At 39.8% G+C, this 22,651-nt stretch overlaps 2 protein-coding genes across 4 annotated transcripts in view; both read left to right on the top strand.

Annotated features, from left to right (window-relative positions):
• The window catches only part of LOC146456597 (CCR4-NOT transcription complex subunit 11-like), a 15,536-nt gene extending 13,145 nt beyond the window's left edge, over positions 1–2,391 (top strand). Inside the window, exons 15-16 of the mRNA XM_085093083.1 lie at positions 244–294; positions 1,172–2,391. Of these exons, the coding sequence (XP_084949209.1) occupies positions 244–294; positions 1,172–1,294 (174 nt within the window). The 3' untranslated portion in view covers positions 1,295–2,391. The remainder of the gene's footprint in view (positions 1–243; positions 295–1,171) is intronic.
• A 3,378-nt stretch (positions 2,392–5,769) lies between these two features.
• LOC146456596 (beta-1,4-N-acetylgalactosaminyltransferase 3-like) lies at positions 5,770–22,341 on the top strand. Of its 3 annotated transcripts, XM_085092691.1 has the most exons (17): positions 5,770–6,100; positions 6,288–6,376; positions 8,844–8,955; positions 9,853–10,136; positions 10,632–10,818; positions 11,581–13,226; positions 14,033–14,088; positions 15,199–15,277; positions 15,369–15,390; positions 17,188–17,301; positions 17,582–17,631; positions 18,037–18,140; positions 19,012–19,084; positions 19,726–19,800; positions 20,010–20,088; positions 20,564–20,690; positions 21,816–22,341. In XM_085092691.1, exons 1-17 carry the CDS (start codon positions 5,971–5,973, stop codon positions 22,036–22,038), a joined length of 3,450 nt encoding a protein of 1,149 aa, XP_084948817.1. In that variant the 5' UTR covers positions 5,770–5,970; the 3' UTR covers positions 22,039–22,341. The 3 variants fall into 3 exon arrangements, with proteins under 3 accessions (XP_084948817.1, XP_084948816.1, XP_084948818.1); XM_085092690.1 differs by lacking the exon at positions 15,369–15,390 and having other exon boundaries at positions 15,199–15,299; XM_085092692.1 differs by lacking the exons at positions 6,288–6,376; positions 15,369–15,390 and having other exon boundaries at positions 15,199–15,299.
• The last annotated feature ends 310 nt before the right edge of the window (positions 22,342–22,651 follow it).

The raw sequence follows: 22,651 nt of genomic DNA, 5'->3' as shown, positions 1-22,651 counted from the left end.
ATCGTCGTCATAACCTTTATTTCAACTTGATTGAAGGGAAGCGGATAAGTGCTAATATCTCCAAGATTAAGTGTCTCCAAAATTAGAAATGAATAAGTTAAACTGAAATGTACCATTACAGAGGTCTGTATGTAGTTTGTTATCGAACTCCCAGAAGACAGGCAGGACCCATATTCAAGCAGTCAAAGGAAACTTTTTGACCGCAATGTTTATTTGTGTATTTTTTGTTTTTTGTTTTTACAGGTTTGTGTTTTTCTTCAGTCCCTAATTCGGAACAAAATTATAGATGTTAAGGTATGTACACTGTGTTCACATTTCCTCCTCTGGGTATACTGTTTATTATTCAGATATTCTTACCTGATGCACTTGTAGAAATGCCTCTGAAATGTCTTGAGACAAAAAAGTATGTTCTGGCTCCTTTCATAAGTGCACGCTTCACCATGCATGTTCAGTGTTGTCATGTAAGGATCCCATCTTTTTTACACCCTGGTTTGGCTAGCCTGCGAGGGCGCCGGGGTGAAACGAAAGCCAGGCTCTCGCAGGTTGTGGTCTGGCCTTCGTCCACTCTAATCCAACATTTTCGACCAGCGAAAACGGATGTGTTTGAAAACGCTCTGTAAAGCGGTACAAATTTGAGAACACCGGCTAAGTGGTGGACGGCAAAAACGGGGCTTTTTGAAAACGCTGTTGTCACAATTGTAATGTGAGCGTGCTTCACTGTGTATTTAGCGTTTCTAGGGGTGGGTGCCGTTTTCAAATTTTCGAATTAGCATGGACGGCAATAACGATAGTGTATATGGAAAACATTTGATGTGTTTCGAGGCAATAAGGCCATTTTCAATTATGAGTGGGACCTGAGCGGAAGTAGGCGTCTACGCGAAGGCTTAACTGCTCCGCCATTCTCAGTGAGGGGCAGTTTCTGTCATTGGCTTTGCTCTTTTAAAAGATTTGCCAACAGAGAATTACAACAGGGAACGTGTAAGTCTTGACAAAGCAGGATGCAACCGCGTATTCAGTCTCGTTACCCCGAGGTTGGCGTGTGCATAGCGCAAGAGGTTTGCGTGTTTTTTGGCTGAGCGGGAGATGGGTGCGCGGTTAGCGGAGGGGAGTATACAGTGTTTACCGAGATAACGCGAAGATGCTGCTGAATGTGTGTTCTTGTTTGTTGCAGGACCTTTTCATCGAAGTTCAAGCGTTCTGTATTGAGTTTAGCCGCATAAGAGAAGCGGCGGGCTTGTTTCGACTTCTTAGAACTCTGGACAGTGGAGAGACAAGTCCTGCACCCACCAAATAAACGAGGACAATACCACATTTAAATACATTTATTTACCTATAAAGCTGAGTTTTTGGTTTTTATCAAACGATGGAAGCAGCATTTGAGACTCCGGCGCTCAAGAAACTTCCAGCATGATAGGAAAAGTGAAATACAGTAGAGTTAGTTTTTGACAATTCTATGGAGTTTTACAATTGTTAAAGAAAGCAAAGATGGTTGCAAGTATGTTGATTGTAGCTAGCACCTAGTTGGGGGTGGCGACTCGTTCAAGTCATTTTGGAAAATGTAGCTCTCGTAATTTTCCGTCGAATTTCACGAGTCTCGATCGGTTATCTCGATTTTTCGTGTAGAGCCGTCTCAGAGTCTCGACAACTTTAAATTTACATACGATAACTCCGTGTCGGAGTCTTAAGTTTTTAATTTTTTTTATGACAGCCTAGGGCTCGGAAAAAAATTCTTGTCTCGCCGTCTTTCAAAGTCTCAGTCGAAAATGCTTCTTTAACAGAAAAAGCTCCTTTTGTTAAGTTGATCGCATTACCGGCTGATTACTCATAATGCAGCGGTTGTCTATTTATACAACAATTATTCCACTCCATTGAGCCGTACAATGATAAACTCACAGCCGCCGACTCAGCTCTGCGCTTTGGGTTCCTGTACAACTCGATTGAGCGGCGTGATTGTTAATTAAACGTTTTACACGCAAGGAAAGCTAAGCCTGGCTTTACAAGTGAGGCTAACCTGTTTCCGGCGTTCTGGTTGTTGGGAATGAACGAAAAGCGGCTCGCTTAAGCGAAAAATGTCGTGAGACTCGGAGGTAAAAATGACTGTTGTAGTCAGTTTTATTTATGTATCGTATTTTCTTCGCTCCGCATATCCTGGGCGTCTGAGACGTCGGGATTCAGAGAGCAGACTAAAGAATCGGTTTGTCGAGAAAAACAACAAAACCAAGCATAACCGCATAACAAGATCAAGGGTTTTCTTTGTGGTTGTGGTTATAGTTTGTTTTCGTACGTTCCCTCTTGGTGCAATCAAATTTATGCAGCTGTGTTCGCTTCAATCCTGAAAGGAAATTACAACTCCGCCGAATATCTTGGTGAAATAAAAGTTGTTTCCCTGTACCGGATTTGGTTTTGTGTTGGCTAACCTCTTTCCTTGTAATGATAATTATAAACCCTTGTCGTCCCACTTGTTTGAAAGCCGATTTACCCTAATCTGGCGCCGCGGTGTCAATTTTACGTCCAGGGCGTGCCCCATGGAATTATGGCCAACTGTTTGTGGCGTGGATCTTGAAACCCGAATTCTATTTCATAGCAAAACGTGATTTTTCATACCCCGAATGAAGGTGAAGTTAGAAATTGTACATCATATGCTTTGGACTGCTTGTGGATTAACTCCTAATATATTTTCACTTTTCTAAAGCCAAAACGACAAACGTTCATACAAGCATGATTACCCTTCTATAGAATTAAATGGTCAAAAGCTTTACTCCCTGCAAACCTCATGTACAACTGGCCCCTAAAACTGACTGCGTGGGAGGCTATGTTTACCGGTATAGGTTATATTAAACGATTACCCAACACAGTCGAGTCGCACGTAAGTTAAAAGGCTGTGAGTGAGTTGATAAGGCAGAATATTTGTTTGTTGTTGTTATTGTTTAAAGCCGTTACCGTTGTCAGCCATCTCGCTGACTGGCCAAATCAAAGTCGACTTTCTTAAAGCGAAGGCATATATACTAGACGACAAAATACTTGTAAGGTGCTACGGCGCCGGACACTTTCATTGGCCTCCTGTATCTCTTCGGTTACAAAAGAAATGAACTGATTAACCACGAAATGTTTCGTAGCAAATGAGAACTAGCAGAGGGGCCGAATGAAGTTCTTGAGCAATATGTGCCGGAGTGGAACAGTTCAGCCATCTTTACTGCCTTCACGACAGACTATCTCGATCGATGTTTTGCGGTGGGTGCATGTGAACCTCATACGATGTAAGCGTAACCTATCGCTAGCAGGTAGAGCGATTGGTTTTATGCTCACACCGTTTGAGCTTAACACCGACCTCAAAACATCAAGCGAGAATCGCTGTAAAATTCGTTGTAGTTTACACAGGTGTATGGTGAGCTCAAAACGCTGCTAAAATCACCTGTTTGGACACCGGCGTCAACTATTATTAAAATCCCAACACCTAGGCTATTTTTTGTTGAATCTCTTTAGGGTAAGAATTTATCTTTCTTTTGCCGTTTGTCATCTTAGCCGATAGTTGCTGTTAAATGTTTAATTATCTTTGGTTTTTATATAGAAAGCGTGGGATCCTTTTAGAACCCCCGTTTAATTATGTATGCAATGCGGACGGTATCGATGGTTCTTGTGGTTCATTATTGCCCTAAAGCATGGTTTTCACGAAAACCACGTTGTTTTCAAAACAAGGTTTTGGTTTACTTTTCAAAGGGATCTTAATTCGTAGAAATGAATCTCTAAGCACAGAAAATAGTGTCTCTGAAATTTCACCTGTTAAAGGTGTCTGTTTTTCCGGATTCTACAAGGTTAATTGTCTTATCTGGAGAATACCGAAAACAGACGCATTTAATTGGCCAGAAAATAATCGAGACGGAGCTGACTTCAATTTGGTCTAGTTTTTTAGTTTACTTGTTTTCCACAATGCCGTGATGTCAGTTTGCCGGTACCGGAACTGCAAATATCATCAGCTAGTATCGTGGACCACTATAATGTTACAAACAGTGCATAAATATATTTCTTTGTATTTGGTATGTACACCGTCAGATTTCAAAGTAGCCATCGGATCGTCAGTGCTTGGCAAAACATCTGAGTTAGGAAGCCTACTATAGGTGCTAGAGAAAATTACCGCAGAAATTCGATACCGAGTGACGAAATACTACGGAAATGTCAAGTCTTGCTTCCGTAAAATAAGGATCTTACTCGTCTTTGTTTCCAAAAGAACAAAATGGTGTTTTGGACATGCATAAAAACCCAGGTAGGCGCTTCGGAAACGGAACAGAACTTCATCAATTCATGGAATAAAATTTTGTTCCCTAACCCTGTTCTTGGCACAGTTAAATAATTCCGGGAACACAACGGCCTCTGGCAATGTTCTAATAGAGATATATTTTAATAGTTCAGTATATAATTATCTTTTCCAGAATGTTATGGGCAAATAATATGGGAAGATTGTCTCTTTCTTAAAGGACTGTCGGAAAATATCAAAAGAAATTTTTAATACCTTGTTTCAAATCTTGTTGGCTACACCGTGGGGCATTTTTGAGGAGTATTCGTTTTTTCTAATCTGTCAAACGAATATATCGCTGCTGATTCAGTTCTGATAGGTGTATTGAACATGCCTGCAGTAAGACAGGTGACTTTTTACAACAAGAAAGCAACCAAGTCTGGTCGGGTTGAGTTTTAATTTTTCAGCGTCAAGAGCGCCTCCGAAACACCTTCAAAAAATTATCAAAACACTCCACGAGGGCACCCAACGGATCGTTTCGGTAAATTATCTGTTCGAAAGGCCCTTAATCCCCTACAGTTTTCTTAAGGTTATTTTCACCTCGATCGTTCGTGATATGGAAAATTTAAGGCCTCGTGTTTTCGGATTGATAAAAATGTCGTTTCGGATACCGAAAAAAGGTCAGCTAAGATTTTCGGAAACTGAAAAAGGACCTAAGGAGTTTTCGGAAAATGGACAAAAATGCCCTAAGAATTTCGAAAAGAATCAAGTTCCCCTCAGTAGAATAACCGATCAGATAAAAATATTATAGCGCGGCCTGAGATTAACCTACAGAGCTTTAAAGGTACTCCAGACAGCCTAAAATAGCGTTTCAAAGGATCTGAGACAAAACTGTCGTTGGGTGCCACTGACTCCAGTCTGCCCATTCAATGAATTGCATCGGGTTCAAGATCACATATACCCCACTACAGCTATATCAAGAGAAAGTTAACTTTCAGCTAAAACACGAGGGAGCATAACAGGTCTCGTCCGCCTGTCGTTCTGCTGAGCACGCCGCGAGCGATTTCAGTCAGACCCGGATGCCGCTTGGGATTTGAAGCAGGAGAAACCTATTATTTGTTAAAGCCCAAATCCTGTTGAATCAGGAGAGCCGATTTACTTTTGCATTTAGAGAAAACACGATTCGGTAGTTTGTTTTTATGTTTTAGATGACTTTTTTGTGGTTAAATAAATAATGTTATTCTTGGAGTTATTTACATAGACCCACTCAGCCGCACTATGTAAAATATTTGGTCAAAGTGTATTTCAAGTGGTTAAACCTCAAATCAAGATTCAAATCGTAAAGAAAGAAAATCAGTTCTTATTACCGTATAGGTAAAAAGAAGTATGTAATCAAGATCAGAAATCGAACAAGTTGATGTGGAAATAAATAATTATCAATGGTAAATTAGTTGAATTGTAACCTGCCGTGTTTTCCGGTATGCAACAATCACTTCCGCTAGAATGTCCCGGATGACGAGCAGTACTTCACAAACCCTCAGAGGTGTCAGGCGGGTGTAATTGAGCGCCTAATGAAAAATGGAAATTGCGATTCTATGAGATGGTCTCCGAGCAACTTGCCTTGGGAGATAAATGTAGTGATTGCGGTGTAAAAATCCTTTACGGACTTCTCCACGGGGGGATAAGCGGCGAAAAATATGGGCTAAAATGAAAGACGTCGCAGATTCCTTGAGAGCAGCATGGTGGCTGTGCGAAGAATCAAGCGCGTGATTCAATTTTCAATTGTCGCTGTTTTTCTTGCTACTGTGCTTTTATTTCTGGAGTGGAATGGATTGTCAGACACGGAAAAGTTCAATGCTAAACGAAGAGGTAAGGGAAGTAATTTTGAAGGTTTGATTCACGCGTCACTAAGCAAAGTCTCCTCAGTTGTAAACAATATGTTCTACATGTTGATTTCACCCGTCGCTAGTTTAATTGCCGTGAAAAAGTTCATTCATGCGACGAAAGCAGTGCCAAGTGGATTAAATGTTCTTTTGCATTGTGTTTGCTTTTTAAGGTGAAATATCTTTGCACGGACGAGATGGCGAGAACTTTGGAGATTTTTTTGATAAAGAGCGGCAATTTGATGTGAACGAAATACTAAAGGTAAACAACGAGCTTATTGTAGGTCACGCCAGTCAGGTCCCTTGCATCTTGATTGTGTACGTAAACTCCTGACGGACAAAGAAAAAAGATTCAAGTGCGGCTAAATTGTATTCCATTTCTTTAATGATGCTCTTTAGCTTTTAAAAAGGGATATTTTTTGTTATAGAACTGGAAAGACCTCGTCAATAAACCAATTCCCCCGTGGGACAGAACAATACGATCAACATTTAGTGAAAATCACTTCGCTCAAAATATCGCACTAATTCACCAAAAAATTCTGCCTTTAAGGTGTCTGTTTCATTTTCATTAACTTGTGTTTTCGATAAATTAAAGATGCGTTTTCGCCTCAAGAGCTAAAGCTCGTGTACTATATTATTAAGCTTAAAAATCACAGTATTTCCCCAAGTTAATTCTTTCTTCCGATTCCACTGATGAAGCTGCGCTCGTGTTCCATATAGAAGAAAAAAAATTTTTCTTTGTAATGATCACCCAAGCTACAGTGTACTATTGGTCCTCCGGCCCGATCTCAGGGCCTTACTCCATCGATCAAGTACAAATTACAATTTTGAACTAATGATTCTTGGCCATGGGTTAAAATATATTAAAAGAGTTTTAAATCCGTCAAGAATTTTTTTCGATGGAAATATTTTTTTCCGGCTATTTTCTGTCTTCCCCTGAAATATTCAAACGATGTGGTCTTTGTGGCTTGTCTGATTCTAGAACTACACTGATTTCCTGTTTGCGTTATTTTGCTTTATCGTCCAGTTACGTAATATTCGAGATCGGTGGTAGATACATAATTTCAGTTTCTATCCAATGGTTTTTAGGTTGCATGTTTTCACTGAGCGTTCCATGTGGTTTGATTTGATTTGAAAGTCGCTTTGTGAGCACGTGTGGAAGAGTTTTCTTACGGTCTATGGTAATTACCTTGTTTACTGATTTTTAAAAGAATAGTATGACAATAAAAAATTTATAACGTTGGCCAGTGTTGCAGAAAGAAAATTGCGGTGTATTAATTATTTCTTTTATTTTGGTTTGCCAGAGTATTTTTCGCTGAAAGGTTTGGGCAAGCTATAATTATATATTTTTAAGTTAAATCTGATAAGCTGTCTGAAGTAATTTTAAGTAATTTGTCTTTTGGCTAGTTAATTGGCGATTTTCATGAACGACAGACGTATGGGCGTATAGTTTTCAAGCTGCAAAAATTTATACATGAAAAAGTAACTTTCTTACGATACAGATCGACTTATAAGACAATTGTAAAAGCTTTTCTAGTTTGTTGTGGCACACCGAATTCTTTAGTACCTGAATTTCTTCTTGTACTGACTCAATGATGTTTTCACCAATTAGCTAAGTTTCTGCGCATGAGGTAATGACAGTAATGCAAGAAGCAGATAGCCTTGTGGTAATCTGTTTTTCATCTGAAGCTGTAACAGTGACATAATACTTTCCAGAAAAAAAGATTCTTCTCTCCATCCCCCTTCCCCCCCCCCTCAAACAGGTTTTCTTGTTGCCCCACTCCTCCCCCTGAAAATTCCAAATTTCAGTACAGATTAGATGTATTACACAATGCACATGCAAAACACCCAGTCACATTTTTTGCATATCTATACTTGTTTTGAAAAGGTGCATATAACTTATGCCCAATTTTGCCTCTATTTTTTTCACTCAAATAACTTTGTTTTGTGTGACAGCTGGTGCCTTTATTTCTGGGGTCAAGAAAGTGATCATTACAGATTGTGCTTTCCAAAAAGACAATTAAAACTGCTGCATTCCAAAAAGACAATTAAAACTGCTGCAAAAGTTAATATTATTTGGGTCACTAGAAAAAAACATTTCTCTGGAGATAATTTTCTGAACCTTCCATTGTTAATGAGCCCTTTTGAATTTTTCTCACACTGCTAGATTAAAAAAAAAAACAGTGAATGTTGGATTCACCCTTCAGCTGTCAGTCAGGGCTGTCTGACTTTTGTAGCCTGTAGAACAGGGGTTATTTTTTTTTAAGTTTTTCAGGCAAGCGGAGGCAAGCGCGAGCCAAGCGTAGAGCATGAGTGATGCGTGCCCCTCCTGTTGCACATCATTCGTGCACCATGGTGACCTTGCACTTGCCTCTGCTCGCCTGAAAAATGCAAAAAAAGCAATGCCTGTTCTGCAGGCCGTCCACACTGTAGCCCTGGAAATTTCTAGTGAACTTCCTTAGGATAGGTATGGATGTTTTCTGCAAGCAGCAGTATGTGTTGTGTGTTTCATAGTCATTGGCAAGTAATAATTTACTTATTCATGAATTTTTCATCATTGGATAAATTTTGTCATCTCTGTGCAATTTGTATGTGTGCAGGACCACCCCTCCCCTCTTTTGCCCCCCTTCCCATCTCCTTTGCAAAGTTCATTGACCTGAGGTGAATGAAGGGAATGTTAGAATGATATTTTCATATTTATTTAATGGTTTTTGTTTTAATTTTTTTAGCAAATAGATGGAAACAATAATGTTGCAAATAGCAGGGAAGATGACTGGAAAACTGTTTTCAATAAAAAAGCTAAATACCAGACAGAAAAGAAAGGCAGTGAAGACACCCATGGTAATTGAAGTATTCATTTATTTAAAAAATTATTTACTCTGTGCTTTATTTGAAACCCTGTTTCCAAAGTCAGAATTGACATCCCTAACCTCTCGTGATGTTTACTGCACTTTCCAATAGTATTTGTATTCAAATTCACTTAAGGTTCTGTCACACTAGGCAGTTTTTCTTGAAACTTACGTCGCATTAAAGTTGCATGAATTGTTACCTAGTGTAACATAATGCCCTGGCCTGTGTAACAGGTGCATAAAAAAATATAGGGCGCGGGAGCCATGCGCGCGAGAGAGAGACATGCCAGGGTACCCTCCCCTGTCTCCCTCCCTCGTGCTCCATGCTTTTTTTACTCCCTATATATTTTTCACGTGCCTGCCACACAGACTAAACATGCCCTGAAATGAACATGTTTCTCAGTTTTGTTGTTGCGACAGCAGTTGCTAAAGGAAGAAGCCAGTTCCACTTCATGCAATGGTGATTGCAACGAACACATAATTAATTATTTGTGAGACAAGTTCATTTCAGGGCATGTTATGCTACCCAACATTTCGTGCAACTCTGGTAGATTTTGGTGCAAAGATATTGCGAAACAAGTTGCAAGACAAATTCTATCAGCATTGTGGGTCAAGTATCGGCAAGGAGTGAAGTTCAGTTCTACTTGTTCAAAAGGTCTCTTTTTGAACACAGTGACAATTTGGTAGATTTTGGTGCCCCTTGATAATCTTTCTTGATCAGCATGGTGGTCATTTGGTTGTTAGAATACAAAATGCAATTGCTAGCTATTGGGTTGTGAAGTTTAAAGTTCATGGTTTTTCGGCAGACCTTGTAATATGTGTCATGTCTTTCAGTCAAATGTTTTTGGTTTTCTCTCCATCTTCACACACTGTTTCTTTCTGTGTCTAGACAAGGGGAAGGCAACAGCTGAAGAAAACATAGATCATGTTGATAAAAGACAACTCAAGCAAGTATTAAATGAAAGTCAAACATCCAACATTACCATCACTGAGCCCGATAAACAAGCAAGCGACAGTGTAAAAATAGTCTCCACTTTACAGTCTGAGCTTGCTGTTGATCCTAGCAGGAAACAGGTGTCAAATGTTGGGCAGACCCATGAGAAAGTGAAATCTGAGGCTGATGACAATAAACTTGTTTCTCCCACGTGGAAGACATTTAAATGGACAAGTGATGTGAGTCAATCAATGCTACTCATTTAACAAAATTATTAATGGCGGTGCAGGTGTTGCAATATGGTGCCACACCTAACAAATTTTTTCACATTTTTACCATTAGTTGGTGTACCATAAAACAACATTACAGTTTGTTTATTGTGATATTACAGGGATTTCCAACATGTTTGAAACGATGCAAATTTGATGGATTTCGCAGAAAACGTCCTGCGATATCACACTGAAATCGCAGCTAGTTTACACGTGTGATTTAAAGTCGCAACATTGCGCGAGAAAATTGCAGTGAAGTGCGACAAAAGTTGCATCAAAATCGCATGTGCATGAAATTGGACCTTTAACTTGTAAGTGAAATGTTCCAGGCTTTTGCCCTCTCCGAAAAAAAAGGGCTTCCCTAAAACAAGCCGCCGGAATCAAACTTTTACGTTACGTTATTAATCGACTCTACAAATAATATGCAAATAACCCTCCACGTTTATAATTATACTTGCTCTTTAGATGCTTGGATCTTTAAATGTGCACATTTGGCAGGCCTGGTGTGGTAACACTATTCACGATCTCCGAAGAAATAAGTTCTTTCCTCTATACCCGGATGTCCGGTTCGCGATACAGAAGATGTTTATTCGGCACCGGGAAAGTGATTATGGGCAGAGAATATTTGGCTACGTTCATCCTCCTGTGACAGGTACGAATAAGGAAAACTAAGGGAAAGTTTTTTTTTAAACGTTTAATCCCTACCTAATCCATACTTAAGTAAAAGTCGACCAGAGGGAAAAAGTTCCAGTTTAATATGGGAGTTGAAATTCTCTGAGTACGGAGTCGGAGGCTGTATATTTTACCACGATACCTTGCGAACGTAACACGGCCAATAGGCACATACCATATGGTCATAGACATACCATAGATTTTTTTGTTTTGGTGAAATTCTTCCCTGTACTAACAACATTGTGTATGCTAGGCTTGAAGTTTTTAAAACTTTTTTGTGCGTTTTTATGAGCACGAGAGTCGCGAGAGTAAGGCATTGTGGGTACGTGGTGCTTTTCAAGTAGGACTGTCTGCCTGTCTGTCGAAAATGGAGATATTTGGTTCAAAGCAAAAAGGGCCTGGGGCCTGGGGAGTAATGTTATGGCAGTACCAAAATGGGTTTCATTTTGTTTCTTACTTGGTGTACATGGAGCCAAGTACGAGCGGTATCACTCCAATATTTCCCGAGATATTCTTGATTTTGTGATTATCTTTCTACTACTGAGACCATTTGTGAAGTCGTCAGTTTTTAAACAAAAACTGGAACGAGAAAAGATATTCAAACAAACAAACAAACAGAAAACGCCATTCTTGTTTTCTTTGAAAGGCAAAAAAAAAAAAAAAAACAACAACAACAAAAATAAAAAACACTGCAACCAGTGTTAAAGTAATAATTTTTTCCTCTTAATTGTTGTTTTTACAGGAAGATACACATTTGCCATTTCTTCAGATGACACCTCAGAGCTTTGGCTGAGCTCAACTGAAAGTCCTTCCAACGTAAAACTCATCGCCTGGGTGGGAAACCGCACTCTTCTTAGCGGAGTATTTCACACTAAAATTGCACAGTTTACAAAATACAAGACTCAGTTGTCTCGTCCAGTGTTTCTTCATAAAGGACAAAAATACTTTATTGAAGTTCTACACAAACAAGGAAGGCTTGACGATCACGTCCTCGTAGGATGGAAAATTCCCGGTTTAAATAATTTTAGGCACCTTTCCGGAAAATCTATATCATTATTTGTTGATGACAAAGAAGCACCTAAAGATGTTACAGCTTATGCAGAATTCATACCACAAGATCTACCTAGTCATTCGCATAACAGAATTTCAGGCATAAACCTACATCATGACGCTTTCAAATTTGGATCGGATGATCCGCGTGACAAGAACCACAGTGCTGACTTCGTGGATGAGCGTGACATTGTGAACCTATTTCCAACTTGCGCATATCATCCTAGCTATCTAGTGGACTTTAAATTGAATCGTTACGATGGTGTGACACTCATTCACGATACTGCCGTTTATCCTGCCGATAATACGGACCTTACACACATGAAACAATATGACTCGTGTGTATTGCGAAGACGATTAGACTCGCATGGTAATAGACTTGCTTCTTTGTCACCTACTTTGACGAAGAATCTAAGCCTTTATGAAAACGGAGGCATAGCTGTTTTTCGTCAAGGGAAAGTTTATTCACCGCTGTCTTTCGCTAAAAGTGCACGGGAACGAGAACAAGCCGTACAGCAATTACTTGAAATGCAAATGGACATCAGTGATATTAAAAGACAAACCCAAGGGATCGAGGATGCCACTGAGCCATCGACGACCGTGAATACTCCCAGTGCGTCGCATTCTTTACCGCAAGAAGACAAAGAAAAGGTTTTTGAAATGAAGAAAAAGGCGAAGAGAAAAGATGCAGCGCCTGTAGAAAGAACAAAAAGAAGCACCTTAATGAAAGCTCAGAAGAGTGAGAATAGAGATAACATGATAATCAAGAGAAAAAAGCCAAGTGAAGAATCGCGAGTGATATCAAAAGATGAAAATGCGCATGGCAGCAAAACAGGTGCGCATGGTAGATCACGTGACCAAACGTCACGTGATTTCACGAGAGAACAAAATCAAATGGCAACAAATGGAGATGGGATTGTAATAGGGACTCAACGTAGACTCTTTAGTCTCAAAGACAGGGATAGCGTTGCGACACATAACAGTTACAATCATAGTGATTTCAACTCGACAAATACCAATTCTCCAAGAGAAAAAATTCCCAATTTTGGATCTTCCTCATCGCGTAGGGAACCCATCCAGTTTTATCCGGTCGATATGCAAGACGACCAATTAACACGGATGAATGCTGCGCGTGAATTTGTCAGGAAGATGGCTAATGCTGTTCAGAAGTACAATCATAAAGTTAATGAGCGCTCACTTGCGCTGGCAGTGTACAAGAGATTTGGAGTGAAACTTAAAATTCCAAACTTATTTCGGGTACCAGAGTATAATCCCTGGATTTTTCATCAAAACAACACGAAGTGTTCCAGCGATGGGAATCTCTTGTTAAATGTTGACGTGAGTATCCCTACGTCATCACCTATTCATACCATATAAGGGGGCAACCGTTGCCATGGACGTCCTGAGACGTACATTTAGGAATTCTCTTAATCTGGGAAATTAGAATATTTTTTATTGTTATACCTAATGAAAGTTTTAAACAATATGGAATACATGGAAGACCATCGCGGTTATGATGCAACATGAGCAGTTGCGAGAAGTAAAGCTGCAAACAAAATTGGCTTGAACAGGATTCGAACCCATGACCTCTGCAGTATTATGTTGTTCCAGAAAATATTCAAAAGCCAACATTTTTAAAGGAAAGTAGGAAACCAAACTAAGTGTCTTGGGGTAATGGTTCCAATGATAATCACACATTTTGACCTTTAGTTCACCCCTTGAAAGTCTGTCTTTTTTTTAACTTTGAAGTTTAAAAAATGGTACAACGTATCAAGCACGCTGTGATTACCGGTTAACTGAATTTCTGAACTTACGACTGTTAAAAAACAGACAGTTGCTTTGGGGGTTTATTACATTACAACTCTTTTCTCAAAACGTGGACAGTTCACGTGTATTTACGCGTGCTCTGAAAACAGTTGAGAAACAGCAACTAGCTGTTATTAGACTTAAGCCTGTTGTTTAAAACGACATGTAAACGAGGTGTGAAAGGATCCAATTGCCTCGTTCATTTCTACGTCAAACCCGTAGTAACCGTTGTCATGGCGCATGCAGCCGATTACTTGCGTCAGTGTAAAATAATGCGGGTTCCCTGTTCGTTTCCCTGGGGGCTGTGACTTTATATTTCTCTCATGTTTGTTTTACAGGTAGCTGTCAGTGTAGTCAATCGTTACATACGTGCTCTGAAGAAAGCTACGAACAGGTAAGACCTACGACGCTTGATGTATGGCCCACTGTAGGCTTTCCTATAGCGGGAGCGAGGAAAAGGAAAAGCTGATAAAACACGTATATACCAAAACTGTGGAAAGTGTTTTTTGCTCGCTCTGATTGGCTACTCAAGCTTCGGCTAGTTAAAAAGTATTCACCGCGGTGGAGGCGGATATTGGTGGATATCGAGGTAATTCGTGCACCGACATTGACTACGAGGTGTCCCTTATTTTTTTTTAGAGATAACAGCAGGCGAACGAAAATTGTTTCCCGCGAGGAAACGCGACGCGCGGGAGGAAATTTCGCGCGCGCTCGCGTAGTTCACTTGTCTTACTATCCCTAAGAAAAAATAAGAGACTGCTTGTTGTGTAGAACCGACGCTGCGGTGAATAATTCTTTTGGTATATTCCATACCACTGAATAGCTAGCCCCAATTAGTTACTTTATTTCTCACAAAGCGACGAAAAACGCGTGAAATCCAGTACCTTGCCGGAGACTGAATCACCCGGCGATTTTCGAAAACTGTACCCAGAATCTATTATCTATTTTTTTATGCCTTTTATTTGGAGTAGTCGTCAAAAGTCAAGTTTAAGTCCAAACGTAAACTCATCCTTGCTTCAATTTGAAGTGCTAATGATTAACTTGACAGAGGTCTAATATAGTTCCGCATGGTTAAGGGAGCCACTTCAATCACCAGGGTAGTAGTAAAACCGCTATCCACCTCCACTTCGGTCAATAATTGGCAAATTTAACGGGTAAGGACTGCGTGAGAAAGGGTCTGTCACAGGAGACTGCCTTCTTCTATTTCCCATGCGTTTAATTTTTCCGTTCGCTAAACAAACAATGCAGCATACGGAAACTATGTACAGGTTTAGTCGCATTCAAATTGAATACGTTTGCAACAACAACGCATTTTGTTTGTTGCTTATTAGTACTATCTTGGGGCTTGTGAAGGCACAGTAGAGCGGTGGTGTAATGAGGAACACAAGCTCCGGCACTGTGGGTGTCCTGTGGCTCCTGTGTGCTACCTTTCCAATACTTAATGCCTTATTCCTTAGTCATGTGCTTTGAATCGCGATACACTTAATCGCTTCGTATTTTTCAGTAAATACTCTTTGAAAGAAATCTTAAATGTGGAAGAGAATCATGACGTTATGAAAGGAGACAGATACCTTATTGATTTGGTAAGTGAATACTGCATTGCAAGTTGAAATCAATCTTGGCTATGTCAACCATCACTTGCTTCCTACTGAAAATATTCCTTTTTTATTTCAGGAATTGAATGTGACTGGGAAAAGTGAGTATTTTGAAAGGGTCAGGATTGTTTTCCTAAACAGACCTTTTCCCGATTTCTGACGCCATTTTGGTTGGTGGGCAAACGCAGCAAAAATATTACAATAAATGTCTAGGATTTTGCCTTACTTTGAGCCTCAGTTATTCCTCTCGAATTCTGAGGGACTTTTACAAAGTGTAAAAATATTTTGTATAGATCTCATTATCAATTACATCGTTCATCTTATCAAAAATTAGACCGGTGTAGACTTGTAAATTTCGGGGGGAATTTGTATATCCACCCAAGTTGGGTATTAGATATATCCTAAGGGAAACTGGTTTCGCTTTGGCAAACATACTGGAAATTGTTCGGCTCGTCTCCGTAAAAATGAAATAGATAATAACAAGTACACGATGAAAATTCTCGAAAAAATTTCCGAGCCCTCAGCAGGAATCGAACCTACGACCTTCCAGTTACTGCGTAGTGTTGGAAAATTTAAAAAATGTTTAGTGACTGCCAAAACAATACCGTACTAACGTTAGACCCCCTTTGGTCTGCGGGCCTCTCGTAAGCGACCACCTAGGCTCCGTGACATCCTGGGTGGTCGCTTACGGGAATTTCAACGGTATTTCAAGAAGAAGAAAAAGAAGGCAAGTAGTTTTTATGAGTACAGAGACTCAAAGTCGGCCAAAATCGCACACATCTACCGTAATTTTAGCCGTGGTTGCGCACCAAGATGGCGTCAGAAACCGCGAGAAGGTCGACTATTTACATATTTGTGAAGAATTTTTAGTATGTTTTTGTTGATGACGAATAACAGAATAAATGGCTCCGCTTTTACTTTAGGCGAATTATCCGTCTCAGACGGATAATAACTATTATTCTCAGACTGATGATCTGCCTAAAACTAAATTCTCTTCTAAGACGAACAATGGGATCGAACAGAAACTGACAAAGCTTTCAAGCCTACTGGAGGTACATAACTCTGCCATGGACTGACATCCCATCCAGGGGGGAGAAGTATTACTCCTAGCCCTAGTACCCTCGTGATCCTTCATGTCACGAAAACTGCGTAAACCGGAGAGGCCTTAACCTCTGGCAAATATGTCAGGGCGTGGGATGACCATGTTTATTAATAACTGAATCATCGGACTGCGGTGTGATTACAGGGTTTTAATCGTTTTAGTGGCCGCGGGATACACTCTTTTTTTATACGAACCTTTTTTTATAAGATCGTTGAGGCTGAGATTAACTAAAATTTAAGAACATTCTAACAACATTACCCAGGCTGAGAGTCTGTTTAAACATTTTTTATTTGACCAAATGTTTTCAAAATGAACAGTATAAATACGGATAAAATAATACATCTAAAACTTCAGTCTATACAGTCAAATAGGTGTCTTGGTCACGTCCGCATAGATTTATTGAAATACTTTAACTTAAGAACACCTTGAAAACCTGTTCAGGCTCAAATTGCCAAAAAATAAGAACGTCCAGTAACGGCCCCAAAATTAATAGACGTTCTTATAAAAAAAAGGACCGTATCAATCACTATCCCATGCCCGAGAAATAGTGTCTATTGAAACGTCTTCTTGTCGTTGCAAACTAAAATTATTGTGATCTAGCAGTATCTGGTTGTTTTCAATTAATAAAACAATTATTCCACATGTGCTTGTTGGATCATATGGGATGATACTGAATGCGCCTCGTTGACTATCTATCATCTCGTATCCAACGCGTGATCGTAAAATAATTGTTAATTAAACTAGCTTGTTTGCGAGTGAATTTGCTTTGTCACTCAATTTTACTGCCTATTCGCAGATTCATCGGTCCGCCTATCACAGTACGTTTACCAAAAACTGGGCAGCACTGAGTTCTGTTTACCGCAAAGATTTGCTCTTAATCAACACGCTACAGTTCATATTATTATTCCGGGTTAGTAAGTATGCTTGCCACATAGCCCGTGAGCAAGCTCTCTGTTAGGTTGGCTGCGAAAGGATTATAGGCGAGAGGATTGGGACGGGGAGAAAGTCCTTGATCCCGCCCCGCCCCAATCCTCTCGCGACCCGCTTCGCTCGCTTATAGTCCTTTCGCGGCTGACTTAACAGAGAGCTTGATCGCAGGCTACTTTCCATATTAATCGATTACTTTGGTAATCTCAGAAGCACGGTTGTTAATCTTGTATTTTTTTCTTTCCTTTGTGGTTAACCTACAGTGAAGAACCAAGGCAAATGGGTTCAGCATTTCATAGACAATATGGAGGAGGTGAGAACTGGACGAAGTATCGATGATATTCTTTTGGAGCGGTTTTCGATTGAGTGTCGTAAAATCAAAGCAGTTACTCTAACCAATCCGAACAGGCGTAAACAATGAAATGAACCAATCAGAATTCGAAATTCGAAGGAAACACGTGCAACTGACGCCGAGCGCGGGAAAACGCGAGAAAATTACGATTATTGGTGTGAGGTTTTGTTTCTCGTAAGCGGGTTTTGTTAGCCAATCACAGAGTGCAGTAAGCAAAACCAAAGCAAACGCGAAATTACTTTCGGCACTCAATTGGAAAGGCTCTTATATCCCAAAGCCATCTAGCCTTACTGTTCTTTATTTTCCTATTCGAAATGGAATTTCTTGAATTTTTCTTTTCTCTTTTTTTTTCTGTTCAACTTGCAGCTCTACATAGAAACAGGAGATCCACATGTTAATGTGATCGTCGTGGACTTCAGTAGCACTGATATTGATATTGACGCTGCGTTAAAACGAAGCGCGTTAAAAAGGTAAAAATCCTTGATTTATAATGTAAAAGCACATCAAATATGATAAGTCGATAACATGTTAACAACACGTGGGCTTTAACCAGTGGCCAATTGGCTCAGTTCATACCTGCATGCAGACCACGTGACCGTGAGTAGAAAGATCCTTAGTTTTCTTATGGAACAATGAAAGCTTTCTCAATACACGAATAGACCCTTCTCCAAAATGGCGGCAACAGATCTGAATGAGTTAAAATTGAACTGAATGAAATACCGATACCAGCACTGGAAAGAGCACCTTTACGTTAGTAACCTTGCAAAGTTTCAGCATATTAGGTGTTATATAGCTTAGGAAATGTAAGATGAAATTTGACAAATTTACAGACGTTTGTATGACTGAGGGTATACGTCATACCCCCAGTCATACAAACGTCTGTAAATTTTTCATTTTTCAACTTACATTTTCTCAGCTGATATTACACCTGATATGCTGAAACTTTGCAGGGTTACTAAAGAAAAAGTGCTCTTTCTAGTGCTGGTAAACGTTTTTAATTTTAACTTATTTGAATTTTCGGCCGCCATTTTGGAGAAGGGTCTATTGCTCAATTTTCACACCAATGAGTCACAGATACATACTCTCAACAACAATACTCTTGAAAGAAATGCGATGTTTTGTTTTAAACCTGGTTAACAAATGATATATGAATTTTTCATTCAGTGACAGTGACATACTCGGAAAAAGAAAATTCGAGTTCTCCCCACAGGAGTCGAACCTCAGACCTTCCGATTACTAGTTCGCTCTACCACTGAGCTACAGCAGACACGTGGGAGCAAAGGCCATTAAACTAGGTACCTGGTATTGTATTAAGTCTTTTTTTTTTTTTTCGTTATTCAGGTATCAAGTAAGGAAACTTAAAGGACCTTTTCAGAGAGCTTACGGCATTCAGGCTGGAGCGGCACTTGTTCAGGTGTGTTCAGTGAATGACTTAGAGGCCAATTACATGAGGAATTTAAGTGATTATATGATAATTCTTAGCCCACACGATATTGAAATTACGTGGAGGACAATAAAATCATGATGAAACGTTTTTGTTAAAATCAGTGATTTCGCATGCCCCAGTCTACTCTTCAGCCTAGGCTGAAATTTGATTGCATTTACGTTAGACTTTTAAGCCCGTTTCGCCGGGCCGAAATTTCCAGCTCGGTTAGTTTAAACCGGGCTGAAAAGTTCTTCATGTAATTGCAAACTCATAACGAGGCCAGGTCGAAACTTGCCATTTAATCGGTACCTTAATGCATGCTAGTTATTGTCCGCTTGATACGATTATCTGTAGCCTAAGGGAATAGCCCTTTTCACGGTTAATGATTTTCATTTGCATTACAATGTTATCCGACGTGGATGCGAGGCAATTTCGGGTTAAAACTACAAAATAGCCCGAAATTGCGACACATGCATGCTAGATTTCATTGTAATTCAAATGAGCAGAGTTAACCGTGAAAAGGGCCATTGTGGCGTCACCATGTGGACTATCTGTTGTTACGCATACGATGTAGTGTGATTTCATTAAGTTAACTGTTATTTAAGCTGAAGCTTTTTCTTACCTTTCAGAACCCTCGTGACATTATTTTTATGTGTGATCTTCACCTTCAAATTCCAGGCAACATTGTCAACATCATAAGAAAGGTATCAAGTTTTATTTATTTATTTATTTTTGTCATGTCAAAATACTTGCTTTTTTACACACCATTGAGTATTTTAATTTTTACTGTGTCCTTTTGTGATTGGAGAAGAGGGATCGGAAACGTTTTGTTTACTTTTACGAGGAAAAATAGCTAGAAAAGCTATTGCACCGCCCCCTTAATAACGTGGCATTCATTTGCTTTATTTTGCAGCACTGTGTTCAAGGAAGAGTGGCGTTCGCTCCAATTGTTTCCCGACTTCACTGTGGATTCTCGCCATCGCTGCCTTTTGGTAAAGTTATTTACTTTTTTGTTATTATTATTATTGCACGTTCTCATAGCCGTTCATTGTCCCGAAAAGAATGTTTACTGTTAGCCAGGTCCCGTCCCGAGACCTTGGACCGGCTTCAGAGACCCTTCCCAAAATGGTGGCCGTTACAAGAAGTGCAGAAGCGTTGATTTCTGTAGAGATATATGGCGGACGATTGAAGAAACTCGAAGAGCGAAATATGCTACGAATTGTCGTTTTGTTATAGTTTTTCGTCGTTTAAACAATTACAGTGGATTTTACAGTACGTCCAATGTGTGGCTAAGACGAGATGTCTTATTCTTCCTATTTACGTTATTATACCTTAAGTTAAACTTTAATTTCATCCACTGAAGGAACTCGATCTTTGGTTACACACTTTAATATTTACCCAGAGCACTGTTCGCATGCATTTGATTGATTGATTGATTGATTGATTGATTGATTGATTGATTGACAGGTTTTTGGGAGCTTCAAGGCTATGGCCTCTTCGCGATGTATAAATCAGACTTTACTCGCGTTGGAGGAATGAACTATAAGGAATTTCGGACCACGTGGGGTGGAGAAGACTGGGAACTACTAGACAGGTGAGTGGGTATACAGCTCTTGCAAAGTCTGTTAACCAATCGGACCAAACATCCAGTTTTTCAGTGAATGGGAAGTGACTTGGCTCAAGATTTCCCGCGCTTGCAGCTCGGTCGCACGTTTTCCCGCGCTTGGCCGCAAGAACCGCGTGTGTATGTTTGCTTTGAGTTTTGATTGGCTCTTGCTGTGATTGGTCATAGCAGGAACCCATGACTAGCAGCCTCTATCTGTATTAACAGACCGTATTCGTATCCTCGGCATTGAAACTGGAACTAGCTTGGAGACGAGGCTTAAGCGGCAGGAATCTTTTTACATGCAAATATTTTTTTTTTATTTTTTTTAATATTTCCCCCGCAAGAGCTTCCATAGACTTTTATCACACGGCGGACATATAGTCTCAGGAGAATAAAAAGCTTTGTTTTTGCACGGCAAGCCTCGCACAGAATTCGCGTGTGGGCGAGGCTATTCCCCCAAGACTCAACATGGCCGCCGAGTGATACTGAAAATACGAATGTGGTCCACTCCTTGAGACGACCCTTCTTGGAGTAGGTTTAATTTTTAGAACTGCTTTCTCTCGAAAAGGTATGACGTATGGAAAATTAATTTACATTGCTCTTCTTCGATTGGGTATTTGAACTGTGGGCGTTGCAAAGGTCCCGTGAGACCCGTTCTAAAAATAAATCTACTCGGGAAAGGGTTGACTTCAAGGTTTAGTATCAGAGTATCAGAAAAGAAAATTCAAGCATTACCATTTGTAACTTTAGAAACTCTGGACAGTTATGCTGACATTAGCGCTCTTATTTCTGAAATGAAAAAGTCATCTTAATTATAATTCAGTCATAAATAATAATATTTTTCTTCACTTTTCATTACTTTTTACTCTTTTGACATATAATGTATTCAAAACTGACTTTTTTAACGCCTTCAAATAGTAATTCGTTTATGTATGTCCTTAACACCGCCTGCCTAGATTAGCTTGCTATTTGCAGGCGGTGCTCATTTGTAAGTAACGTTTGAAAAACTTAATAAAACATGAAAAACTTGAAAGATACAGGTTCCGAGTCATCGGTTGCTGGTCATTGTTGAATATTGAATCAACTATCATATTTTGCTTCAATTTTAACCAGAGTTCTGCTGGCCAAAATAGAGGTGGAGCGGTTACGAGTTGACAAGTTTTATCATTATTATCATTCCAAGAGAGGAATGTGGGGAACCAAGAGCATGTTCAACTCTTACGGCCGAGATACGTTTGGTCGATTTGGTGATGACACGGATGTTATTCAGCTCTACAACGAGACAAAGGAAAAGGAGGAACAAAAAAGATACTTGCGCTTCAGGAGATATCCCTGACAGTAGTCGAAGATATTTTGTTACTGTAGCAAATTACAGGAAAAACAAGAAAACCGTTAACACACGTGAATTTGGCACATTTCACCCACATCAGGCTCACCCAGTACCGGGTTTCAGCTCCTCAGTAGTATAAATTCATTCGGAATATTATTTTTACCCACTGCACGGGGTAATATTTCCTTCACAGGGCAGACACAGACACACACCTGCCAGGTTTCGTTAAGACCGACTACACTTTAATCATCTGTCTAAATATTATCCTCACAGCTTCCTATACATTCTCATTTTAGTTCATTATACGTCTCATTGAAAATAATGTCCGGGGTGGAGGAGAATGAAATATTTCTAGTTCTAGTCGAAAAGTGTTTTTTCCGGACGGGAACCGCACACGAAAACGAACAGCGACAACGGCAACGAAAACGTCACCTGAAAATATAACTTTATTTCATTTGTGCTACTTCAAGATTATTCAAGTCATTCAACTTTTACAGCGACGACGAACTATCCATGAACCAAATTGGTAAGAGTGGCGTGTGCTTACATTCTCCACAAAACTTTGAAAAGGCCATTTTACAGTTGTGTGCTTAGTGACTTGGCCTTGGATTGAAAGCGA

The sequence above is a fragment of the Pavona decussata genome, unplaced genomic scaffold (genome assembly GCF_977016875.1).
Source record: "Pavona decussata unplaced genomic scaffold, jaPavDecu1.1 SCAFFOLD_254, whole genome shotgun sequence".
In the NCBI taxonomy this organism is placed as follows: domain Eukaryota; kingdom Metazoa; phylum Cnidaria; class Anthozoa; order Scleractinia; family Agariciidae; genus Pavona; species Pavona decussata.
This window is presented reverse-complemented; position numbering and strand designations above follow the sequence as displayed.

Coding starts and splice junctions, on each gene's coding strand:
- LOC146456596 (XM_085092691.1), top strand. CDS start 5,971: ATGGTGGCTGTGCGAAGAATCAAGCGCGTGATTCAATTTTCAATTGTC. Junction 10,819..11,580: donor CGTTCATCCTCCTGTGACAG/GTACGAATAAGG, acceptor TTGTTTTTACAG/GAAGATACACATTTGCCATT. Junction 19,085..19,725: donor CTGGAGCGGCACTTGTTCAG/GTGTGTTCAGTG, acceptor CTTACCTTTCAG/AACCCTCGTGACATTATTTT.